The sequence below is a fragment of the Polyodon spathula genome, chromosome 6 (assembly GCF_017654505.1).
Source record: "Polyodon spathula isolate WHYD16114869_AA chromosome 6, ASM1765450v1, whole genome shotgun sequence".
In the NCBI taxonomy this organism is placed as follows: domain Eukaryota; kingdom Metazoa; phylum Chordata; class Actinopteri; order Acipenseriformes; family Polyodontidae; genus Polyodon; species Polyodon spathula.
The window spans coordinates 2,642,835-2,670,190 of record NC_054539.1 but is presented as its reverse complement, the minus strand read 5'-3'; the positions used below and the strand labels follow the sequence as shown (position 1 = coordinate 2,670,190).

The following is a 27,356-nucleotide window of genomic DNA, read 5'->3' as shown; positions in this document are numbered from 1 at the left end:
GTGTGAGGTGCATGAATACTGCACACTGAACAGTCTGGGGTGAGGTGCATGAATACTGCACACTGAACAGTCTGGGGTGAGATGTGTAAATACTGCACACTGAACAGTCTGGGGTGAGGTGCATGAATACTGCACACTGAACAGTCTGGGGTGAGGTGTGTAAATACTGCACACTGAACAGTCTGGGGTGAGGTGCATGAATACTGCACACTGAACAGTCTGGGGTGAGGTGCATAAATACTGCACACTGAACAGTCTGGGGTGAGATGTGTAAATACTGCACACTGAACAGTCTGGGGTGAGATGTGTAAATACTGCACACTGAACAGTCTGGGGTGAGGTGCATAAATACTGCACACTGAACAGTCTGGGGTGAGGTGCATAAATACTGCACACTGAACAGTCTGGGGTGAGGTGTGTAAATACTGCACACTGAACAGTCTGGGGTGAGATGTGTAAATACTGCACACTGAACAGTCTGGGGTGAGGTGCATAAATACTGCACACTGAACAGTCTGGGGTGAGGTGCATAAATACTGCACACTGAACAGTCTGGGGTGAGGTGCATGAATACTGCACACTGAACAGTCTGGGGTGAGGTGCATGAATACTGCACACTGAACAGTCTGGGGTGAGGTGCATAAATACTGCACACTGAACAGTCTGGGGTGAGGTGCATAAATACTGCACACTGAACAGTCTGGGGTGAGATGCATAAATACTGCACACTGAACTGTCTGGGGTGAGGTGCATAAATACTGCACACTGAACAGTCTGGGGTGAGATGTGTAAATACTGTACACTGAACTGTCTGGGGTGAGATGCGTAAATACTGCACACTGAACAGTCTGGGGTGAGATATGTAAATACTGCACACTGAACAGTCTGGGGTGAGGTGCATGAATACTGCACACTGAACAGTCTGGGGTGAGGTGCATAAATACTGCACACTGAACAGTCTGGGGTGAGATGTGTAAATACTGCACACTGAACTGTCTGGGGTGAGATGTGTAAATACTGTACACATTGCAATTGAGACTTTTTCATTCTCATAAAGCAATGAGCATACATTTGTTGCTTCATAGGGTTTGGACAAGAGTAGGAAATACTATAGACTATAGACACTGCCAACATATTGTGGAATCTCAGTCTAGACCAGGTACACACTGCTTACTGTGGAATCTCAGTCTTATAGACCAGGTACACACTGCTTACTGTGGAATCTCAGTCTTATAGACCAGGTACACACTGCTTACTGTGGAATCTCAGTCTTATAGACCAGGTACACACTGCTTACTGTGGAATCTCAGTCTTATAGACCAGGTACACACTGCTTACTGTGGAATCTCAGTCTTATAGACCAGGTACACACTGCTTACTGTGGAATCTCAGTCTTATAGACCAGGTACACACTGCTTACTGTGGAATCTCAGTCTAGACCAGGTACACACTGCTTACTGTGGAATCTCAGTCTTATAGACCAGGTACACACTGCTTACTGTGGAATCTCAGTCTTATAGACCAGGTACACACTGCTTACTGTGGAATCTCAGTCTTATAGACCAGGTACACACTTCTTACTGTGGAATCTCAGTCTTATAGACCAGGTACACACTGCTTACTGTGGAATCTCAGTCTTATAGACCAGGTACACACTGCTTACTGTGGAATCTCAGTCTTATAGACCAGGTACACACTGCTTACTGTGGAATCTCAGTCTTATAGACCAGGTACACACTGCTTACTGTGGAATCTCAGTCTTATAGACCAGGTACACACTGCTTACTGTGGAATCTCAGTCTTATAGACCAGGTACACACTGCTTACTGTGGAATCTCAGTCTTATAGACCAGGTACACACTGCTTACTGTGGAATCTCAGTCTTATAGACCAGGTACACACTGCTTACTGTGGAATCTCAGTCTTATAGACCAGGTACACACTGCTTACTGTGGAATCTCAGTCTTATAGACCAGGTACACACTGCTTACTGTGGAATCTCAGTCTTATAGACCAGGTACACACTGCTTACTGTGGAATCTCAGTCTTATAGACCAGGTACACACTGCTTACTGTGGAATCTCAGTCTTATAGACCAGGTACACACTGCTTACTGTGGAATCTCAGTCTTATAGACCAGGTACACACTGCTTACTGTGGAATCTCAGTCTTATAGACCAGGTACACACTGCTTACTGTGGAATCTCAGTCTTATAGACCAGGTACACACTGCTTACTGTGGAATCTCAGTCTTATAGACCAGGTACACACTGCTTACTGTGGAATCTCAGTCTTATAGACCAGGTACACACTGCTTACTGTGGAATCTCAGTCTTATAGACCAGGTACACACTGCTTACTGTGGAATCTCAGTCTTATAGACCAGGTACACACTGCTTACTGTGGAATCTCAGTCTTATAGACCAGGTACACACTGCTTACTGTGGAATCTCAGTCTTATAGACCAGGTACACACTGCTTACTGTGGAATCTCAGTCTTATAGACCAGGTACACACTGCTTACTGTGGAATCTCAGTCTTATAGACCAGGTACACACTGCTTACTGTGGAATCTCAGTCTTATAGACCAGGTACACACTGCTTACTGTGGAATCTCAGTCTTATAGACCAGGTACACACTAGTTACTGGGACTTAGATGTTTACAAAGTTGCATTACTTTATACCAACAAAAAGATGACATATAAGCCAAGTAAATGCACTTCTAACTTTTCTCCAGCTCATTTCTCAAATAGACCCGCATGCAACCTACCTATGTGATAATACAGTATCACAAAAAGCAGTAAGACATTTATAAATAGCTGAATAATGTTTTAGCACATCAACCAGTTGTCTGTGCTATGGTACATAATTGCCATTACCAGCAATTCAAACCCTAAGTGCTGTATCTTCAGTTGGAGATATTTAATTGCGACTTGGTACGCATTATCCACCCATTTCCTGTGAGCTGTTATCAGTTTCATTATCGATTACCCTTGAACACAGCCAGACGACCCATTGTTCTGTTACATTCAGAAGTTAATTTGGGTCTGAAATAATTAGAAAAGAGGTGTTGCTAACCAGCGATATGGTTCTCTTTTGACATGTTAATTAAATGTTTTTGGAGAACACTTGATGCGAATGAAGTGTGATCACAATGTTTATTTGTATCACTGCCTGGCAAACACACTGTAACAAACAGCAGGGATTCAAAACACAGAGTGCTGTCTGTGGTGCTGATTGTGAAGGCTCAAGCGTGATCACTGTATGTGTGCAATGCACTAATATTTACTACCCTTTAAAAATGAGTGGTCGTCGACTATAGTGTGACTTACTTCAAAAGACTGGTTTGATATATGCTGTTTTATAAAAGCTGATATAACAGGCTGTGTTTTCCAGTGGTTAAGGAATTGGGCTTGTAACCAGGAGGTACTCGGTTCAAATATCAGCTCGGCCATCTACCCATTGTGTGACCCTCAGCAAGTTATTAACCTCCTTATACTCCTTCTTTCGAGTTGTTGTAAGTGACTCTGAAGCTGATGCACAGTTCACCTACCCTAGTCTTGTATCTTGTAAAGTGCTTTTGATGGTGGTCAACTATGAAAGGCGCTATATAAAAATAAAGATTATTAAAAAAAATAAAGATTATTATAAGTGTAGCGGTTCTATAATTACAATTTAATCCTGGGGTAAACGGCATAGAAGACTAAACCATGGAAGAATGTAGTTAAAAGAAAGACAGGAGTTATATTTTTGTGTATAATTTAACATGACTGTTGCTGTCCCTAAGCATCTACACAGCTCGAAAAGCACCAGTTTGTTTTAGACAATCGTTCCATCATTCAGCAGCTACAATAATTATCATCTGTCATGTCCTTTAGAAGTTTTGTTGACAAGTGTTCGTCTGCTCATTATCCAGCTTGTTCATTCAGCACTGTTTGAATGAAAGCCAAAGCGTTGCCAACTTTTATTGTCTACAGCACAGCGGACAGCTGTGCAGTAAAGATTGGGTATGCAGTCGCACTGCATGCACCTGTTTTGTATATCTATACAGCATTTCCAGTAAGGATTGAGTATGCAGTCGCATTGCATGCACCTGTTCTGTATACAGTGGCTCTCAAAAGTATTCACCCCCTTGGGCTTTTCCACATTTTATTGTGTTACAACATGGAATCAAAATGGATTTAATTAGGAGTTTTTGCCACTGATCAACACAAAAAAAGTCCATAATGTCAAAGTGAAAAATAAAATCCAACCAACCTGCACACCACTCAGTCCTCAGCCAGGACGCAATACTGCACTCCCTTGACTGCATGACCCAACCTGCACAACACTCAGTCCTGACAGCATGACCCAACCTGCACAATACTCAGTCCTCAGCCAGGGCCCAATACTCACTCCCTGACTGCATGACCCAACCTGCACAACACTCAGTCCTGACAGCATGACCCAACCTGCACAATACTCAGTCCTCAGCCAGGGCCCAATACTGCACTCCCTTGACTGCATGACCCAGCCTGCACAACACTCAGTCCTCAGCCAGGACGCAATACTGCACTCCCTTGACTGCATGACCCAACCTGTACAACACTCAGTCCTGACAGCATGACCCAACCTGCACAACACTCAGTCCTGACAGCATGACCCAACCTGCACAACACTCAGTCCTGACAGCATGACCCAACCTGCACAACACTCAGACCTGACAGCATGACCCAACCTGCACACCACTCAGTCCACAGCCAGGGCCCAATCATGCACTCTTGATTGCATGACCCAACCTGCACAACACCCAGTCCTGATTTCACCACTGTACTTTATTAAAATGTCCCCATTAACCAACCTCTCTAAACTAGAATGACCATGGATATCTATGTTGAATACCGCTGGTAATAAACAGAAAGGCAAACAAATACTCTCCCCAATACACGGTTAGGTTTTACAGATCACTGTGTGTTTGTTTTCTTGACCCCCACAGCCCAACGCTAATAGCATCCCTGAGACAGTAAAGTCATCCACGGATCTCCGACACAATCAAGAGTAAAAGAGAGTTTTTAAGAGAAATTGTAACAAGATGCGGCAGACTAAGCAGCACTCACACCTACCCTGCTCATTAGGCTTCCCGAGATGACAGAACCCAATTAAGGCACAGGATGCAAATTAAAACACAGCATTTTAGCAACTCCACAATGCTATTCTTAGAACTGAACTCTGCCTGCCAGGATCTTAGCCATTTTGTGTCTTCCAGAATTAAAAAAAAAACAAAAAACTGCTGTACAATTTTTAATGATATTAATCTTTCGCTGGCTTTGCCTGTTCTGCTGGGAATCATCCCTTCGCCTTCTCAACTTAAGCGAAAGAGATGCAAAAGATAGCTGTTTACTTTGAAGCTGGATTACTCACAATCCATTTACCAGAGACCCAGGGGAGGAAAATTTAATACAATTTTAGAAGCTGTTTCGCAAGAGTCAGGTACAGACTTAAAAATATGTGTTTACACAATAGCTGTCAGGCTAGAGTAGTAAGTACAGCCATCACATGTTTCACTGTTACCTGATCCACCAGCAGCAGATTAATAAAAACAAAACCTGATCTGACAAGGGCCGATAATCCTTCATATTTCTGGTTCATTACATGGCGAGAGTTCTGAAACATTACAGCGTTTGACATTCTTATTACTGTTAAGTGGTCCCTTATAAACACCATAAATCTGTGTTAATGGACTAACTCACAATGTAGAGAGTCTCTTATTGAGGAGCTGATTTTGAATTTGTTTCTGAATCATTATTTTCAAATCTGTGGGTTCAAAGATTAACTACTTGCACAAGATTTTTTTTTGTTTTTTATTCTGCTACAATTCATATCAGATCCCCTCTTAGGAATTGCATTGTTTTATGCACAGTTGGATGTACATTAGTCCTCATTAAACTGACTGACTGCACTTTATGAGACACATAAGCAAGCTGTAAATTATGAAACAAAACAACGCAAAAAAATAAAAAATAAGAAGCTTATATTTGAATTGCCATTAGGTTTGTAGCTTGCAGACTGTCTGTCTTGTTTATTCACAATACTGCACAAGATGAGCATTCATACACATTGTAATCCCATAACAACTATGAACAGTAAACACACCAACCAATGCCGGCTGTTTCACAGCAATAAAAAAAGAAGAATTGATGAACAGCAGCAAGGTTCCTTCTGCCCCAGGTCCTTCACTGTGGCACTACAACTCTCTTATAATATGGCATCATTAATTTATCGTGCTGACCTGGTTTTGTCTGTGAGGATTGGGATGCCAGCTAATAAGGCAAGCCAGGCTTCTCTCACTGCTCAGCAGCTTTTCCATGTCATAGGCACAGAGATTAAATCATAGAGATTACAGGAATATGTAATGGGCAGAGCCTGGACAATTGGCTCAGGGTATTTCCCCATGTCATGAGTAAAACACTACTAAAACTATTATTTTAATCTGTTGCAGGACTTTGTGAAATATATGGAGGTTCAACAAACAAGTGCAATAACATGAAAATATAAGATTGACTGACTAGCCAGGCATTCTTTAAGGTCTACCAAAATATATAAATCTAAATAAAAAGGTCTATGAAACTCCACTCAGACTGCTAGTGCGGTCCACTCCACAGGTCAGTTAACCATTGGTCTTATGTATGCCCCTAATTTCTTTTTCCACTTAAGACACTAACAGCTGGTCTAAAAGACCCCATTTAACACTAATCTTGTCTTGTACAACCTACTGTTACTTTAGTCAAGATAGCTACTTGTGCTAATTTGGGTCCGTGAAGCCAGACATGAATCTATTAAATAGTAGGGCTGTCTGCTTGCTACGTTACTTAGTGATGATAGAGGTAATATTTTTCTGGTGGTCATTTACTAGGATGTACAATAACTACCAGAGATATATCATTTCTAGACTGAAACAAAAACCATGGATTACTCGATAATATTCCCAGACACAATGGTATATTTACACTTTTTCAGCTTGCTTATTATCCAAGTTGCTCTGCAAAACTGCAGTAGTTTCCTCAAAGCGTGGGGTGAAATTTTCACTACGGTATTTTCGATTTGTTGAGTGGAGTTTTTCGCGAGCGGTCAAATGAGCAGACTGCTGTCTTTGCTGTCTTCGCTTTGCTCTATAATACAGTGAGATGCTCTCGTCCCATTTTCTCAGTCCCTGGAACCCAGGGGCCGTAGAAAGACCCCTTACGGATCTGACCAGCCTGCAGATGAAGAAGCCCCATCCATGCCTCCCTCCCTGTCATTAATATAAATAGCCCTCACTGCCAGCACAGTGGGGATCATTACCAGCAGATTATTTTACAGCTGGCAAGCTTGTTCCAGTTTTGCCTCTCCCAGTTGTGCAGCATTAATGGATTGCAAGGCTCGCTTTTGGCTTGATTGTGTCTCAGTGGATTCTTTTTCGTGATAGACCAGGAGAATGCATATGGGTTAACAATCATCTAGGTTTACAATGAAAGATATATTTGATGACCAGTAGTATGTACTGAACTAAAGTGGAACATGCTTGCTATTTTCTAAGGGTTTTATCTATCTAGCCTCAGCAGAATCCCAATTGGAGTTCAGTGATTGTGACTTACCAGACCCACGCCGGAGTCACAGTTACAGTGAGCACTTTGAATATGCAGTCATCTAGCAGACAAAGCCTGGCCATTTTTGACAGGGAACTAAGAGATCCATGTGCGTCAGTGTTTTGCACCTTTGTAGAGGTAAGTTACATGATCTCAGCTCAGCACTCTTCTATCCTAAGTGTCATTCCTACATCTGCGTTTTTTTACTAATCAGTCAGCGCTTGACGTTTTTATCTATCATTATAAGCCAATGTAGGTTTGACAGCCATTCACAATGATCCGACCCTCCAGCTGCTTGATTAATATTTATACAGCAAGTGTTAAGAGAGGCCTGTTGAAAGGACGTGTTGTTCTCAGCATTACAGCACCACAAGCACATTTAAAGGGTCTAATTTTGGAATATTGCATTTCTTTGTTTAAAATTCTTGGCTATCTACTCAAATCGACGACCTGGTAAAAACCGAACTGCCCCCATTCTGTCCAGTGCTGCACAGGAGAAGCTATTATTATAATAAATACAAGGACACAGTGATCATGCAATCAATGGCCTCCTGTTCTCCAGCCTGTCGCTAGGATCAGCAGCACCACACCCTGAGTCTTATCTGTCCCTGTACAGGCTGGCAATGAAGCCAACCCCAATGAGCTTCAGAGAAATACACCCACACATCGACTTCCATATGAGCCTCACCTCTTCATTCTTTACCGTTCACAACCATACAGTCCCTACTTATATAATAATGCTCTGAAGAGCACTACAACAAGACTTGAATAAAACTGAACAGGGTATACAGTAGTGTGACATTTCAGAATGCATTGTACATAACAACTGTCATCAGACCACCCTGACGTACCTTCATACAAGTTATCTGCACATCAACCTGCCATGGAACTGACTCGGCTCCTCTATCAATTACATCTCTGTGCTAACAGGACTCGTGCCTGTGGGAGGGGGAATCCTGTGCATGCTAAACTAAAAACAATATCCTTACCCATTGGCTTGAAGGAAAAGTTCCAACAGTTTCATTCTAAAGCTTTACAGCAGGTCAGAATAACTAAGGATGAGTCTTCCCTTATAAAGGATTACCACTGTATTTTTGCATTGTATTTTTGCAGTTATCATGCTTTTTCATTAATTAGCTGATGTACTTACCATGGTTTACCATGGGTTTCCATGTTTTTCGGTATATGCTTTACCATATGTATTTATAGCAGGTTGTGTGGTTAAAGAAACGGGCTTGTAACCAGGAGGTCCCCAGTTCAAATCCCAGCTTGTGTGACCCTGAGCAAGTCACTTAACCTACCTGTGCTCTGTCTTTCGGGTGAGACGTTCTTGTAAGTGACACTGCAGCTGACAGGTAGTTCACACACCCTAGTCTCGGATCTTGTAAAGCGCTTTGTGATGGTGGTCTGCTATGAAAAAGGCACTATATAAAAATAAAGATTATTATTATTATTATTCCTTGCTGGTCTTTACAATGCTTATGCTTTCATTGTGCTTTATTAAACTTTTATTTTCTTTTATTGTGGGAACCTTATATAAGGGTTGTGCCAAATGTATAGAAGGATAGTCATTACCTCTCTAATAATAATAATAATAATAATAATAATAATAATACAAATGCTTCCCTCTCTTCTCAGCAGAGGCTGTGTAATTTGCAGATACGTTGAGATCCGCTCTGGCAGATTATTGTGTTTGATCAAACACAATGAGAGCGGAGAGGCAGCTGTGCATTAATTATCTTCTGCTGCGTTCATTTGCAACATACAGGGTTAGGACATGGGCTCTTTAAGGAGATTATTTATGTCATGATAATAAAATAAAAAATAAAAATACACTGGCACCCTGATCCCCTGTTGTTGAGATTTTCGAATCTACTACAGGGATGGCAATAAGACTCCTATTGCACAGCAGTTTCCCCTATTCCAGGTATCACTCCAAGCTTGACTTGCCACAGTGTGTATAGGTAACAAGCTCAGGTTATCTTATTAAACTCATAGTGAAAACAGGAAAGGATCAAAGTATTATGCAATGGGAGTCTTATTTCCATCCCTGTACTGTCTCCTGACTCACATTGCTCTATTGTTTGTCTGCATGGTTGCTGTAATAACGTCCCTGTAGACTGCGGATGGGGTATTGAGTACAACACCAGGCGATCAAACTCAAACAGATTGTTCATCAGATTCGGGTGGAAGCCTTTTTAGCCAAATGGAAAGAGATTCACATTCAATGAACTCTTTAACTGGACAGAAATTTTATGAAAATATAAATTCCTGCAATACGCAGAGTGAATGATGAGCTATATCTATTTTGACCTGATTAACACATCTTTGATGATCAAAATAAACAGTGCATGAAATTAGAGGATCCTCACAATTGCAGCCTAATCAAACTGTACCTGGAAGTGTATGTTTGTACTGTAAAACCAAGTTGATCGGATTATAACAAAATACAGTCGGAAACCAAGAAGATACAATACTGCTGAGATGACATTAAGCCGGAAATGGAAGACTAACGATTCCAGCAGGGAAAGGGAGAACTTTGTTTGACCTAATTTAGTACCAGATATCATGTATTAAAAAGGAAATGCAGTATTTCGAAACTGCACACCTGAGACCTGTGTAGCCAATGGAAGTTCAAAACGAGTAAGATTGACAGGTTTTCTAGTTAGCTACAATCACTTCACAGCAGTACTGTATCTGAGCAATTGGTCCCCACATGCATCAATTTCAGAAGAATCTTAAAGACCATTCTTGGTTCGAACCATGGAATTAGACTTTTGTGAAGCCCTGTTCTCACAAAGCAGTCACATGTAATTACACAATGCAGCCAGGAAATAGGAATGTATACAAGTTTAGCTCCAGCTCATTGTTTTGTCTACACATGGAGAAATGCTTTCTAAACATGATCCTAATGACCCATGCTATGTTGCCATCCTTTTCTTTATACAGTTTGACAGAGAAGGAGGGGAGAAAGGTTGTGAGAAATATACTACCAAACGCGAACATTATTATTTTAACTTTGGGAAGTATTGTATTTTACCCCTGTTTTCTTCTCAATTCCGAACACTGCTTTCTGTATACCAAACTCAGGACTAAAAAACAGGCAGGCATCCTTCAATTCTGGCACCATCCAATCACTTCTACTGTTGCACCATTTTTTTCCATCCTAACCTGCAGGAGTGCATACAGGTCACTGCATGCTCCATGTGGTCTCCTAATCAAGATCTGCCCTACAGGGATTCCAACCAGAGCGCTCTGGATTGCATGACTCAGCCTGCGTTCCATGGGTAAGTATCTTGACTAGGTGAAGTGGTCACAGATGTTGTAGTGTAATAACGTGCTGGCTCACCAGGCTCTGCAGGATGCGCACCCCCTGGGGGTTGATGCTCAGGGCTTGGTCATACAGCTGCTTGGCCTCCTCCATGCTGCCCTTTAGCTCCGCTAGCCAGCCGCGCATCAGCAGCACGCTGTGGGACACCGGGAAGTGCATCCCTGCCTCCTGCACACAGAACGAAGCCTCCTTCAGCTGCTGCTGCTCCATGAACAGCTCAGCTATGGAAAACAGAGAAAAAATAAAGTATATTCCTATGGTACTGGCTATAAATTACACATGGTTGAGATGTAGAATAACATCCACCAGGTGCAATCCTCATAACCTCCCTTCATAAAGTTTACCATAGTGTTTTTGCACAGTATTTTTATACTTTTACCACGCTTTTGCCATGGTTATACTGTGAATTTACCATAGTTTACCCTGGTTTGACATTTGTATTAATATTCTTTACATGCTTTTTCATTATACTTTACTACACTTTGCTATGGTTTTACTATCGAAAAACAATTTGAACCCAGATCTCCAGAGAAGGGCTGGTGATTTGACCCACTGCACCAGGAACAGTGTTTTGAAATTTCTTACAAAATGTTATGGCTTTGTTAGATCGGAGGAGCATAGACAATTCATTGGACTGCAATCATGTCAACATTGTTCAATTGTTTTTATGTTATCCTGTGGAGTGCTGTGTCAGTGAACAATACAGCACCTTAAAATATTCTTGTTGCCATGTTTGCAGTGTTGCCAAGTCTGGTGTTACCATGGCAGCCTAAAGCCGATAGGGGCGTGTGAACATTTCCTTTTTAAAGACATCCCAGGACTGGAGGAGTGTTGAGTTTAATTAACCACTAAGTGACGTCACAGGTTTTCCCCTGAAACTTGTGAGTGCTAGGGAGCAACTGCAAGTGGTAGTTTCTATTGCAAATCTTGTATTATGAGATATCATGGCACTCATCCTAATAGCTCATCATCGCTTTGGCAGAGAATTAAGAAGCTAGAGTATTTAGAGACCGTGCAAATCGTCTTGATACATATTCCGATGCAGAGTTAATATAAAAGTACAGATTGCCGAGAGTAGAGATAATTAATGTATGTGAATTACTGGATAATGAAATCAGAAACCCAACTCATCAAAATATGTCAATACCAGTATCACTCCAAGTCTTGAAAGTGCTAAGGTTACATGCAAGCAGCAGTTATCAGGAAGTGCCAGGCGACACTCATGGTATAAGTAAGGCTAATGTATCAAGGTGTGTATTCAAAGTTTCCAATCCTTTGTGTCACTACATCAGCGACTACATATGATTTCCTGAACAATTTGACAGAAAAAAAGATAATGGCTAATTTCTTCACTTCCTGCGGTCTGCCGAGATATTTAGACAGCTGCAGACAGATGCCAGATACCAATTCTGTCCCCTGCCAACAATGAGCACCTGTATGTGTGCAGGAAAGGGTTCCACTCCATCAGCATCCAAGCCATGCAACAACACAATCATCATTCGATATAAACTTCTGATTAGGGTTTATTACAGTGAGATGATGGATGTGTTCTCGGAGGACAGCAACTGAGTACCAACGCATGCAGCCTCAAAACCTACAAGTCAACGTTCTTCACCCTTTACAGTTCAAAAAGAAAAGCTTAGAAAACTGACAGACATGGACCATTCAAGATACAAGACGCTCTCCTTGAAGTCCAAGAAAAACAGCTGGCTGTGGAAAGAGTGTGTCAGTATGTCGAAAAGCAGAGACTTGAAACTGAAGAAAGAATCATTTTGTTTTTTAATCAGGGGGGATTTATGCCAACTGAAACCCAGCAGAAATGCAGCAGGATCCTGTTGAAGAATCAATTTTTTTTTTCCACCTTTAGGTTGTCTTTTGTGCACAACTTTAACATGTGTTTGCATAATAGCTGCCTGTTTGCTTCTAAATCACATCTGCATGGCTAAGGGTGTGCCTCTACCTGCAGACCTGCTGGTAAACGAAGAGAAGAGAAGGAGGAGGAGGACGACCTCTCGGGTGTTACTCAAGATGACACAGATGGGAATGCTAGAGCCACGTTAATTCAACAGCGATTTGGAGCTCCCTGAACATTTAAGGAAATTAGGCAAGACTCGAGAAGAGTAATTCATCGGTTCATTGAAGTGTATATAGGCTAACAAGGTTAGTGAATGTGCTATTTAGACAATTGATGATTGTAATTGATATAATGAATATAATCATTTAGACCTATGTATCTTGTTTAGAAGTAGTATTTGAACTGTATAACATCTTAAAATGCAAAAAAGAAGACAGAACACAAGTGGTCATTTTTACTATTCTAAATATATATATGAAAACAAAGTGAGTAATAAAGAAAGACTGTTTGAATTAAAATATGTTTATTTTTTCATTAACACTATTAATAGTAATACATACAATAATATTAATAAATACAAAAAAATACAACACAATCATTATAAAACCGGAAAAAAAAACCTTGATTACACTATCAATTCTGGAATACTAAACTACTTCCTAAATCTTGCTTAATAGCTTGAACGCAAAACAATAATTTAACAATAACTTCCGTTATTTACATGTTTACAGTAGGGCCTACAGTAAAACTAACATGCCTAAATAATAATAATATTAATAACAATAATAACAACAACAACAACAACAATAATAATAATAATAATAATAATAATAATAATAATAATAATAATAATAATAATAATAATAATAATAATAATAAATAGGCCTAAAGGTGGAAAAAAACGAGTGATTCTTCAACAGGATCCTGCTGCATTTCTGCTAGGTTTCAGTTGGCATAAATCCCCCTGATTAAAAAACAAAACAGTTCTTTCTTCAGTTTCAAGTCTCGACACACTGACACTCTCTTTCCACAGCCAGCTGTTTTTCTTGGACTTCAAGGAGAGCGTCTTGTATCATGAATGGTCCATGTCTGTCAGTTTTCTAAGCTTTTCTTTTTGAACTGTAAAGGGTGAAGAACGTTGACTTGTAGGTTTTGAGGCTATGTGCGTTGGTACTCAGTTGCTGTCCTCCGAGAACACATCCATCATCCCACTGTAATAAATACTAATCAGAAGTTTTACATATTTATGTCAAGCAGAGTGTACATGTGTGTATGTGTGTTGGCCTATTGTACAAAGTTTATTTATCTGTAAACTGAAATCGCTGGACCTTAGCAATCCTCTTAAAAATGAATAAATAAATAATAATGGCTTTATAATAATAATAGTAGGATAGTAATAGTAACAATGTGTTTTAATACCGGTTAGATCGTATTGTTAATTAACAAAATAGGCCTACATGTTTACTTACACTTCATAAGGTGTAGTAAGAGACGGTTCATCTCTCGCTATTTGACTCACGTCTGCCCTCAATACCAGTCACCTTTACTTCCCCAATTATGTTGAAAACCATCTTTTCTTCTTCATTTAGATCTTTTGGTTTTCCTCCCCCACCTGTTTTTTAATCTCTCTTCTTCATTTAGCTTCTTTCAGTTTTGTTCGGCTAAATCTACCCATTTCTTTTTAACTTCCGTGGCTGTTCTCATGATCACTCCAATATCATTGACTTAGTCCGTGATAATATCCCACTTTTTTCTTTTCTTCGTTTGTTAAAGTTGGAGACATATTTCCAAACATGACAGCTTTATGATGACCTACAAGTTCTATGACGGTATTAATTTCTTCTTTTCTAAAATTGTCCTTTCTTGAAATACCTGCTGCCATTGTATTTGCTGTCAAGTCGACTGCTGAGTCATTGATTTTCTTAGCGCAAATGGTAAAATACACTTTTAAACGCCGATGTGCTTTATGAAACGTACACATCGTCTGGCTCTGCAAGTTCGCAAATAGCTCCATAGCAAATGGCAATTGTTTATGAAACAGGGCCCTGGAGGGTATCACTGATGGGCTACGAGGCAGTAAACCCTGGTTTCAAATCTGTTCAGCTGCTCTGAGAGGATCTCATTAGCACAGTACCCAAACGAGACATGGGTGGGAATTAGATATTTCCTCTCAGCCGGACTATCCTTGGAAACCAACTAAGACATTTTAAGAAACAGAAATGCATTGGGCTTACCGTTAAAGACTTTTTGTCTGTGTGACAGAAATACAATGATTCTTGGTAGTAAATCTCCAGCCTGACCTGTGAGGGCGCTGAGCCGCGAGAACAGAGTACCTTGGATGGGCTGGCCCGACAGTTCTTTCCCAGGGTTCAAGGGAAGTCGGCCAGCTAGAAAGGGGGCAGAACTTTGGTGCATTAACTCATTGACCCGGAAGGGAAACAATGTGGCAGTCACAGATTGGAGGGACGGCTGCACTTGTTTACCAAGGGGTCATGTGTGACGTCATAAAAGGGGATGGAGAGACGCAATCTGTTCCTTTGCTTTTGTTTACGAGTTGAACCTGAAAGGACCCATGAAAGAACCAGTGATAAAATGTATCATGAGTGTTTGTTTGTTTTGTCTATAATTGTTCTTGTTTGTTATTATTATACGGCTAACATGTTACAGGGCTGTCGCCAAGGGCTACCACAAAACCCGGAGCAGCACTGCACTATTGTCACATATAAACGTGTATCACCCACCACAAGCACTACAGCACACACCCAGGACTGGTGACCATGTTAGTATATTGTGGGACAGATATTTGTGTTTATTGTTTGGGACTGCAACCTGGATTATAAAATAAACCATTTCCAACTGGATTACAAACCTCTCTGTCTGTTGTTTACAGTCAGCCAATTTGCCACAGTCTGGTGAGGTAAAGATTAGTGCTAGTTAGGGTCTGAGAAACCTGCTGTCAAAAGATGAATGCTGGACTTAATAGATTAAAGTTCCTGTTTCTGAGTGTGTTCAATACTCAACAGGTTACTTTGAAACACGGTCTGGCAAAACTGTCTTCAAAGAGGGGTCCCTGGCTCAAGCACAAACATTTTCAGCTTCGTGATGAAGGCATTAGCAGAAACATTTGTCTACTTGACATGTTGTATCTTCTCTAGTTTACCTGTCACTAAACTCAGAAGGCTTCAGCTTGTCCATACTGTACATACAGTACAAGCTCATTTGTTCAGATTTTAACTGTGTACAGAGCTCTGGGATGCCATGGTGTGAAGGGCACTATTTAAAAATATATTTGTCTTGTATTCTATTGTCTGACTCACAGGAATACAGCCATACTTTTGGAATTTACCACTTGAACAACAACTATGAAAAGCAGCCCGTGCACATACGCCATTTCATCCTTACAGTAAAGTGTAATAGCAAGTCCCTTTTATACTTTCCTCAATGACAAACACTGACACCTGCACCTCATCGAACATCACATTTTTTCCCCCTGTACTCAAGTGATTCCAATATCCGTTTTGTTCATCTAGCCTCCCCAGTGCTTTCAGCAGGACGCTGTGCCTCTGCGCTAACCTCACACTTTACTAAATAAGGGCATTCACTGGAACGCCTGTAATGTGAGCCTGGCCAGTTAGCCTTGCCCCTAGTACACTCCCTGGTGACCAGGCCCAGCAGGCAGCACACACTCTCTGTTAGCTTTCATGGTATTAATCTTTATCAAAGGGTTTCCTCTGACAGCGTGTACTTCAGCAGCTTCAAGACACTTTAACCCCTTCAGCAAACACGTTTTCCTGTGTATACTGTATTTGGGAAGGATTTTTAAAAGAGTGATAAGTAGCATCAAAATCTTTGTTTCTGAGTTGCATTGCTCATCCTTTTTCAGGCTTTCAGTTTGAGTAATGAGCAGTGTTGTGTGACACACTGCCGTTAAGGATTAAAAGCTCAAACACCACGAATACAGACGAGCCCGGCTCTTTTGTAGTGTGGTTGAGATGCTTGCTTGCGATGCACGGGTTTGCAAGTTCACGCTCAGCTTCCACCCTGTTACACTTACCCAGAATGAACAGACTTCTTCATTCCATTCACATCATGTGACAAAATGACCCTTCAACTCTGCCAGTCCACCTACTCTACATCTCTAGAGAAAGACCAGGTGGGGCTCGGAGTAAGCTTAAAGCCAGGTAAAGGGAGATTTAGAATAACTATAATAACTCAACATATGAGCAACAGATCTCAAAACCACTCAAAGCACCATAAATATAATGAGAGAGACGGAAAAGAAAAAACTTCATGGGACAGACTTGGGCCAACAAGCAACATAATGCAATCACACACTACTCAAACCAGCTGTGAGAACTAGTTCCTCATTTCAGTAGGGGTTGTAAGTATTAATCTACCACAATCAAAATGACAGGTTTAGCAATGGCTTAAGGACTTACTTTTTCTAAGATAATGTGAATATAAAAGCATTTACTATTTACCATTAAACTGCCCAAACAAGCAAGGCAAAGGCAAAGGCCACCGTAAGCAGTAAAGAAGCATGGGATCCCAAGAGTGGGTATGAGGGAGTATATAGTTTGATATATGGACACGTTGTGGGTTAGCCATCTCTATACAATTCATATAACACATTTATATAATTATTAATAGTATACCTGAAATATACAAATCTATTTCATGTCTTTATAGCACAGATGATCAGGACGTACCAGCCTGCAGCCAGATGTGCTCCAGCGTGGTCCACATCTGCACCGGCCCCTGCCGCTGGGTGGTGCTGTAGGCTGCCATCTCCGACATGGCCTGTTCCAGCCGCGATGCTGCGATGGACGGGGTGCGCTGGGAGCCTAAACGTAACCCACAGGAGAGTCAGCAGCAGGAAGCTGCTCAGACGTGAAGCTGCCAGTGGAGCTAGTTTGAACAATGCAGTTGAGGGCACAGGAGATACCAGGGTCCATCCAAGAGATCACAAGAGCGGCAGATTTAAATACTGCACTGTTTAAATCATTAAAAGAACAGTAGAGAGGACTTTGAGAAAAGCAGCATCTGTAACAATGTGTCGACCAGCATGCTTTTTATCCGCATTTACCAGACCTGAATATATCCCTGACTATCAATCTATGTTGTTTATCAAATATACTGTATATTCTATTAGTATATAAAGTTTATGATTATTTTTATTTTTTTATGTACACAAAAGGTTTATATGATTAAACATCTTTTATTTTATTTCAGGATGTTTCAGACATAAACCCTTCTTCAGCTGTATAGAAAGAAAAGTAAACACAGTGCAGTAAACCTGTTACCTCTCTCTCTCTCTCTCTCTCTCTCTCTCTCTCTCTCTATATATATATATATATATATATATATATAGAGAGAGAGAGAGAGAGAGAGAGAGAGAGAGAGAATTCAGAAACAGTAACAGTCTCTCTCTCTCTCTCTCTCTCTCGCTCTCTCTCTCTCTCTCTCTCTATATATATATATATATATATATATATATATATATATATATATATATGTATAGAGAGAGAGAGAGAGAGAGAGAGAGAGAGAGAATTCAGAAACAGTAACAGTCTCTCTCTCTCTCTCTCGCTCTCTCTTTCTCTAGGTGTATAAATGTTTTTATAGAAATTGCTATACACTTGGTGTTGATGAAAGCTGAAGGACAGTGGGACTAGCTATTCAGACAAGGTATCAAGCTTGTGACTTCATAATGATGACTTTAATGACTTCCGGAAATTAGCCTGCTGTGCCACGTACCTCCTCACTAAAACCCATTTTACCCGAGGAAAAAAAAAATGTTCTAGGAAACATACAGGCGCCAGACACTTGTACGAAATTCCAATACAAACCCTTACACACTGGAAACCAAGAGAGCAAAGAGTCCCATGCTGGCTTTAAAGAGGAGGCTTGACGGAGGATTGGAGCCAAGCAGGTGGTATTCCTGAGTCAAGTGTTCTTAGTATCTGATAGCAGCGTTGCAGATGTATCACACCCTTTGATTCCTGTACGAGCTCAATTGAGGTTATGCTGTAAGGCCACCTCAGAGAGAGGCAGTGATTACCTTACTGTAGCGTGCTACTTGACCTCTTCAGTAGCAGGATATCTGTCCTTTACAGCATCGTTACTGTACAGACTGCTGCTTATACAGTCTCACTGCCCTATCCCCTGACAAACAGTGGCACCAAAGCTGCTGTGGAGACACACTGAATAGAGAAGGGCATGAGCATTGCTCACTGGAAACACCATACAAATACTTTCCCTGCATGGAGTAAATATCTCTGAATGACAGCAAACTGTAAAGGACATTCCTAAACGAAGCACAGACAGGGTGCAGTGATACTGCAGGATCTGGATGCACTTCTCATTGTTTGCCCTGGTAATCTGCAGAGGCAATACAGCAGCATCTAAACAGGGCTATATGGCTCGCCTGCGAATCAGCATGCATCTCGCTATCCTCAGCACAGCTAACACAGGAAGACATACTGTTTCAGATCTGTGAATACCAGAAAAACAACTGCAGCCAGAATATAAAATGAAGTTTTTATTCACACTTAAACCATTTGAATGTGTACAGTACCTGCTGTAAATATAGCACTGCTACGCTTACATGCAGAAATACATGCATCTCAAATACCCTTTGCTTGTGTTTTCCTTGTTTCTTCATCAGTGTTCTCTCACTCTGTTATAGTACAGTGCTGTGGTTAGCCATGAGCCAGCTCAGTCATACATTTTCTTTACATGAATTTCATCTCAGTTGTATTGCGTTGCTGCTCCACTGTTTTAGACAGCATTATTATATAGGAGCACAAACAGTTAGGAAAGCAGAAAGAGATTAACAAGCGCCACCAGTGATAAAACATGATTTGCAATCTACACCTCAGTGATGAGACAAGCCTCATCCTGGCAGACTGAACTGAACCAGTGCCCGTAGGACTGCAGCTGTGTAAGAGTGGCAACGATAATGGGCCGCCATCAATACAGACAGAGCTTTTAACCTACCATGCGTTTATTTGTATGAGCAAGTGTGGCTGAAGAAAAGTGGTTACCGTGCCACCTAATAATAACCAACTCCTACAAAATCAACTGATGACAGAGCTAGCCGGTGATTTTTTTTAAGCATTTGCTTTGGGGGGTGAACTTGTACTTAACACATTCAACCTGCTAACAGTTGTCAACATTCTTGAAATCGCGCACAGTCCCATGTGCAACTGCAGTGTTCCAGACCAGCGACGAGCGCCACACGAAATGGAAGATCTGACCTCAATACGAGACTGGGGGGGGGGGGGGCATGAAGAAGCAGCTGGGTCACTGAGCTGAAATGTCACACTTTTAATTCTTTATTAAGCTGCTGATCTGGCAAAGCTGATGGCAATTGCTAAAAATGTCCCTCCCTCGCAGGCCTGCTCATGGGGAATGTTTGGAATGTGCTGGGAAATCTTATAACTGGGCTGCAGAGCCATGCAGCAAATGTGATGGATCCCAAGGGACAGACAGACAGTCAGCAGGCAGGCTGGCAGGCTTGGGATTCCTGCCCAGAATGACCGGCACTATAAACCCAACCTGAGCCGGCTCAGCTATTCCAAACCCTCCGCCTGCTGCTTGTATTAACTTCTACAAATCAGGAGCTAGCTTGCAGGGCAGCAGTTGGCAGCTCAGAGATTTAAATAGCATAATTAAAGACCATGCCCATGAAAACCATAAGGGGTGTTAGAAGTTGGCCAGTAAAAAGAAACTCCAAAGGATTTTTTTCCACTCACTTATCATTTATTTTTGTTTTTTCTTTTCCTCAGCGAGAGTATTTGGATAACATTAACGATACACGCAGGGCTGGATTCTCAGAGCACAGTTTATTCAGATCGTAAAAACACACTCAATAAAGTTACCAAACCAGAAATGAACAACTCACTTAAATCTAGCGGCTTGTGGGTAATCTGAAGTTGTTTCTTCAGACAAAGATTCACTATTGATGATTTCAGAGATGGACGTAAGAGCAGTTTGATCCATTCCTGGTTTTATGAGACGCACCTGAGCTTACCTATACACTGGGGCTAATCAAGTTTGCAGTAAAAGTTGGAATGGATGAAACTGCTATGCAAAAGGAGTCTTATTTTGTTCCCTGGATTTAGAGTAAATAGCTTTGAGAATGTTGCCCACATTGTTGAATGCTAGTATAACTGGATCTCGTAACAGTCTAGCAGTTAATTAATAAAAGCCACTGTTCTTGTAAGATGGCTTGCTCATTAAAACATGTATTTGAAGATGGGATGTTATCTAACTGAGGAAATCAAGATAGTTAGTTAGATCTGAACGGGCCCAACCTGCTGTCTACATTTATTCATGAGTCTCAGTACTTGTAAGACGCTAGTGCCTACAAAGTTTAAAGTGCCTATTTTTTGTTTTAAACGATCCACTTCTGTCCCTGATTTTTACCCTGTCAGCTGAACCCCACAGTACAGTCTGCCTGTCATGAGAAGGACAGCTCTCACACTCTTAAAGTTAATCAATTTCCAGCTAGTCTGCCTGCTGTTTCCCAGGCTGGCAACAGCACATGTCACAGCTGCTGTCAGCTCACTCTGGATAAGACAACGTACTTCACATGCACTACGAGGCTTGTCTGTCTACATCCTGCCCTTGTTCAGTCACACAAAGCAGAATGTCTTCATTTCAGACTCAAACACTGACCAGCAAAGCAAAGGAGCTTGCACTGATTGGGCATTGGGATGGAGGTACTGTCACGTCCAGGTTGATGGTTCTGTTCCAGTCTCTCATTAGAGTCATTAGAATGCATTGCCACTTACCTACACTGAAGTTGAAAACTAATTATTTGACACCTGTTTCTTTTGGTTCCGGATCTACATCTCATAATTTGGGATCAATTTTGCCACTGATTACAGCCCTGTGTTCCCGATTGTCAGGCTCCCACAATCTGCACTCAATCATTGATTGAGGGCAAACGAGCTATTTCCAAAGGGGGTATCGAGTCCCTCCTGCAGATGTCGTGCCGTCTATTCTCAGTAGTATTAAGAATTCTGAACACGATTAGAATGGTAGAATATATCTTTCCATCTTAACATAAAACTTTAAAGCCCAATTTAATGAACTTCTATCTCCCTGTCTGTTTCTATATATCTAACTATCTGTCTGTCTGTCTATCAGTGTGGTTATTATTGCTATTGCTATATGCCATGGATGACTCAAGTGCATTTTTGAAAGGTTTACTATATATTTAGCATCAGTTGTATGGCTCCTGTACCTATCTATCTACTCAACTCTATCTTCAATGCTGGCTGGCAGTAGGATCTGGACTCTGCAGTACCTGCTTCTTCTGCATTCAGTTCTGACACTGTACATGTTGCATGTCTTTACAGAGAGCTCTGCTGTATCTCCCACTTGCGGATTAGCTGCCCGCTCACCACCCTGCTGTGTCCTCTTACCGGTCTCAGGGTCCTGGAAGTCTGGCAGGGTGAGGTGCAGCCCGCTGGGTTTCCTGCTCATAAGGGCGGAATCATCTGCGCTGCTCCCCTCATCCCCTTCACTGAAACATGCAGGGGTGAAAGAGTCTTTGTCACACTTCTAATGTGAAAACACATCCTGACTCTATATGACGGATGTGTGCACATGCAAGCCATCCCTTTTAAAAGCTTCTCACAGTAAATGCACAGTAAAGTTACAGAGAAAGAGAAAGCATGGTAAAACATAGGTAAGCATTGTAAAGCATGTATGGTATGGTAAAGCCTTTTCAAATATTACTTTTACTGTGCAAATGTATCATGTCTTTTATAAGGGGTCAATAACACTATGTAACACAATTTTTGTTCCTGGGTAGTAAGTGTTATTTCCTAATTGCTTATGCCTCAAAAGTATAGAAAATGGCTATTATTCCCCACAAACTTTGCTTTTGTGACCAGGACAGTGATATTTTGAAATTTACCTATTTCCAATGAGAAAACGGTCTTTTCGTTCACATAAAGTCAGAAAAAAACAACATATGAATCCAAATTAACATGTATTTATACTAAAGTAATACAAAAATGACTACAAAAGATTTAGAAGTGAGTAGTTTTTCGAGATTTACGATTATACTGTAAATCACTTTCACGAATCAGCCACCAAATGTAGTCTCCCATCATGTTCTCGTTGGTACGCTCCTTGGTAGCGGCGTTCAAAGTCCAGTATACCCTGGTGGAAGCGCTCGCCTTGCTCCTCCGATTACGCTCCCATGTTCTCCTTGAATTTATCAAGATGAGCATCAAGGATATGGACTTTGAGGGACATCCTACAGCCCATTGTGCCACAGTTCTTCACCAGAGTCTCAACCAGCTCCACATAGTTCTCGGCCTTGTGATTGCCCAGGAAGCCCTGAACCACTGCGACAAAGCTGTTCCAAGCTGCTTTCTCCTTACTGGTGAGCTTCTTGGGGAATTCATTGCATTCCAGGATCTTCTTTATCTGTGGTCCGACAAAGACACCGGCTTTGACCTTTGCCTCAGACAGCTTAGGGAAGAAGTCTTGAAGGTACTTGAAGGCTGCCGACTCCTTATCTAGAGCTCTGACAAATTGTTTCATAAGGCCCAATTTGATGTGCAGTGGTGGCATCAGCACCTTCCGGGGGTCCACCAGTGGCTCCCACTTGACATTGTTCCTCCCCACAGAGAACTCGGTCCGCTGTGGCCAGTCCCTCCTGTGTTAGTGCGCCTTGGTGTCCCTGCTGTCCCAAAGGCAAAGATAGCAGGGAAACTTGGTAAAACCGCCTTGGAGATCCATCAGGAATGCCATCATTGCAGCCTCTTGATGCCATCTCAGAAAAATGCAGATATGTATCCACTTAGGCAGCTGGAACTAAACTGAACTGGTGGGCTTAAGGCCCCTGTATTTATACTACTATTTATATTACTGGAAAGTTCTAGAAAGTTCTAGAAGTTACTCCAAGTTTACTCAGCACTGAATCTATCTGGAATGTTCTGGAAAATAGGTAAATTTCCAAATATCACTGTCCTGGTCACAAAAGCAAAGTTTGTGGGGAATAATAGCCATTTTCTATACTTTTGAGGCATAAGCAATTAGGAAATAACACTTACTACCCAGGAACGAAAAAAAAAAAATCGTTACACGGTGTAATCTTGAAAATGGTTTTAATGGGCACAGTAGCCCCCACCTGGTCTGCGAGGAGTGGAAGGAGCTCTGCCACAGACGCAGCATTGCCCTGCAGGTCAGCAGAGCCACTTCAGGGCCTCGCAGAACTGCTTCGATCTTCACCTTTGTGAACAGCAGGCTGGGGACAAAACAGCACACAAATCATGCTCAGCTCTTAAAGGTGTACATTTTTTTTTTTTTTTAATTTACAATAGGAGCTGCCCTCTCCTCTGTGTTTTAGTCCCCTGAATTAAATATCTTTGTTGGTTATTTCTGGTTAATTTGGTGCTTCTTTTCTATCCAAAGGAAAACCACAACAGCACCTGACAAGGGGAGCAAGGAAAATGGCACTGCAGCTGATAAAGGGAGGTGAAATGGCTCTGAATAGCCTAGGGACTGCCCTATTTGGAAACAGTTACTATACAACAGAATCACTTCTCATTATCAGAGCCTGTATTATTACAGCACTTCCTCTAATACTGTACAGCAGCTGTACAGTGCACTGCCTTCTAAAGTACTGGATGCCCATTAGACCCTTTCAGCTGCATTAAGCTCCCCATCACTCTAACCAGCCCAAGGCTTTGCTCTCACAAAGGTGGTTTGTGTGGTCCAGCTGAATCATTGTGAAAAGACTGTACACAGCCCTTTCCATCCCGAGGGGTTGTACATAATGTACCTAACCCTGCCTCTCAGCCAGGTATCTCTTAAACCTGTGTTTGTTTGTTGTGCAGAGACAAGCTGCTGTACTATATTTATTCACCTGGAATCCAGTTCTTTTGTTTCAAACGCCACAATGTAGATCTGGCCATGGAAATACCATATTTTCAAAACGTTTAGTCCAGTCTTTATGAACTCCTATTTTTTATGAAAGAGGTACAACGTCTGTTAATTTTACAAAGCGAGAACCACACCGTTTTCAGCATTGCGTGAGCTTGTCACACAGAAGAAGCTTTTTATATACTGCCGTGGCCCTGCCACGAGAAAGAGGGAACACACGGCTATTCATAAACACAGACTTCTTTAAATAACTCATGAGGCACAGCTTCGGCGAATTTGTGAGTATTGATGAAATTCAATTACACAGTAAGAATGGCTGTCAGGAGTGGATTTTCGTGTCAGTAATGGCGCTACAGCATGGAATGGATCCAAGTCCTGCACTTACTTCTCCACCACAGATGCCAATTCATCATAAGTATACCGCTGGCCTATCTGATGGCTGTATTGTATAACATTCATACCACCAGTATAAATAAATACATCGGTCAATTTGCACTTCTCTTTTGCATTAGTCACATTTTCCCAATACTTATTCTATGCATTTACCATGCTTTGCCATATTTGCCATATATTTGCCATACCTTGCTTGCACTATGCATTATTGTATTTTGCTATTCGTCAGCTTTTATAGAGACAGTGACCACGACACAATACACAATACATACATATGCAAATATATGTACTTGTCTTATTTTAAACATTGATCTAATTTGACTGGAGAAACCATGCACCATTGCCTGTCTATATTAACAACAAACCCTGAGCTATCACTAAATGGTATTGATGCCCATACCAGCATGGCCTTAGGTAGGACATCTGCTACTGTAAGAATGCTTTCATCTGGAATTGCTTCATTTGAAGGGGAACAAAGGGGGATCGAGTGTGTGCCTCATGAAACGTTAACATCTTCGCACAATCATTATTTATTAAACATTTCCATTCATGATGTATCCCTCAGTGCACAGTCACAACGGCGTGTGTAACCTCATCCAGCAATGCGGTGCTTGGAGCACAGGTGCCAGCTGGACAGCTGGATTATTCACTTTGTTGGGAGGCCAGTGGGAGACACAGGGCACCTGCCAGGCAGGGCTGAGTGTTGCATTTCAGTCCAACATGCCAGTAATGTAAATGAGGATCTGAATCAGCGCTGCGTTGAGATAGTATTGTGACTGGAGCTGACTCAGGAGACTGCTTTTTAGCACAACATTCTAGATGTGTACACAATGGTTATTAATGCAGTTTAATTACTCTCTTTTTTCTGAAAGAAAACAAAAAACATCAGTGTTTTTAAGTGATTTTTTTTTGCTTTAAATTGTTTTATTATTTTTTAATTGGTTCAAACATGATTTAAAATGATAGTAAACGAACTGCATCCATCAGCATTGCATACAATGGACTAGAATCGCAAAGCTCTTTTATTCAAATCATCGCTGATAAAATAGCTTTGTGGATGCGGACCAGTACACTAAACACAGCGCACAACTGTCAGCATTGTCACATGAAAAACTATTATTAATTCCTCTTCCTGTCACATGCTTCCATTACACCACCTTCCAAATAGCAAAACCTCCCATGACCTGCAAACTACAAACAAAAACAGTTTTGAATCAAACATCCCTACGTTTACTCAAGACAGGACATTACTACTAAAACATCTACAACAACCACCACTACTGATGACGACATGGGATTCGGTCTCTGATTAATCAGCTGCATGCCAGTATCCAATCAAAACGTTTTCCACAGACAAAAATTTTTAAAAAAAATACTACTTCTACCAATAGTAATGTTAAACAATGGGATTTAGACAACCAAACAAGGACTAATCAAGAACCAGTAAATTGCCAAAATTTTTCCTGTATTTATTTATATAATTTAATAAAATATTTTCTGCACACTGTACACATACATTGTTAATTCAGTGCTTTATTTGCCAGAAATTCTAACTGAAACCCGTCACAGATGATCCCATTTGTAAAAAAAAAAAAAAAACACTATATTGAAGGAACTATAGTATTGTATTAACCCTTTGCATATGTTGTGTGATACACTGCAGTTACAGATTCTGCCCCACAAGGTGAGATTGGATAAGATAAAAACTCAAAAGGCCTGGTCACACTGGCGCTGTTCGTTGACGGCAGGAACAGGAACCCATTTGTTCCAAGCCAATCATAACGCACGCTTTGTGACGAGACGTAAACATGCTGCGAAGGAAGCCCGCTGCCACTGCTGTAATAACGATGTCAGATGAGGAAGAGGAGGAGAGTAGAAAAAAAAAAGTTGTGGGTTCGGCCCTGGGTTATGAGATGTGAAAAAATATTATTCATATATATATACACATATTGTGATTAATTTGCCCCGTCTCCGTCTGTAATGTAGGCAACAGATCTCATCAACAGTGTTGTGGGTCCTAACTAAACAGATTAACATCTCAGATTATCCCAAAGCAAAAACACACACACACTTTCTTTAGATAGTTATTTACATTTTGTTTTTCTAAGGAAATCTCCTCTCGCTCTCACTCCCACTCCCAGGACGTCCCCCCAGCCCCAGTTATAGGCTTCTTTTAAAGGCTTCTTTTTAAAGGCTCCACAGAAGCACTTCCAGGTGTACTAACTAACCCTTTGACTTCAACAATTCAACCATTTAAGCCCT

General features: G+C 41.2%; 1 protein-coding gene across 1 annotated transcript in view; it reads right to left on the bottom strand.

Moving 5' to 3' along the window:
• The window catches only part of LOC121316625 (tetratricopeptide repeat protein 7A-like), a 118,625-nt gene that overhangs the window by 27,211 nt on the left and 64,058 nt on the right, over positions 1-27,356 (bottom strand). The window contains 4 exon segments of the mRNA XM_041251666.1: positions 10,955-11,157; positions 17,501-17,635; positions 22,226-22,326; positions 23,947-24,063. Of these exon segments, the coding sequence (XP_041107600.1) occupies positions 10,955-11,157; positions 17,501-17,635; positions 22,226-22,326; positions 23,947-24,063 (556 nt within the window).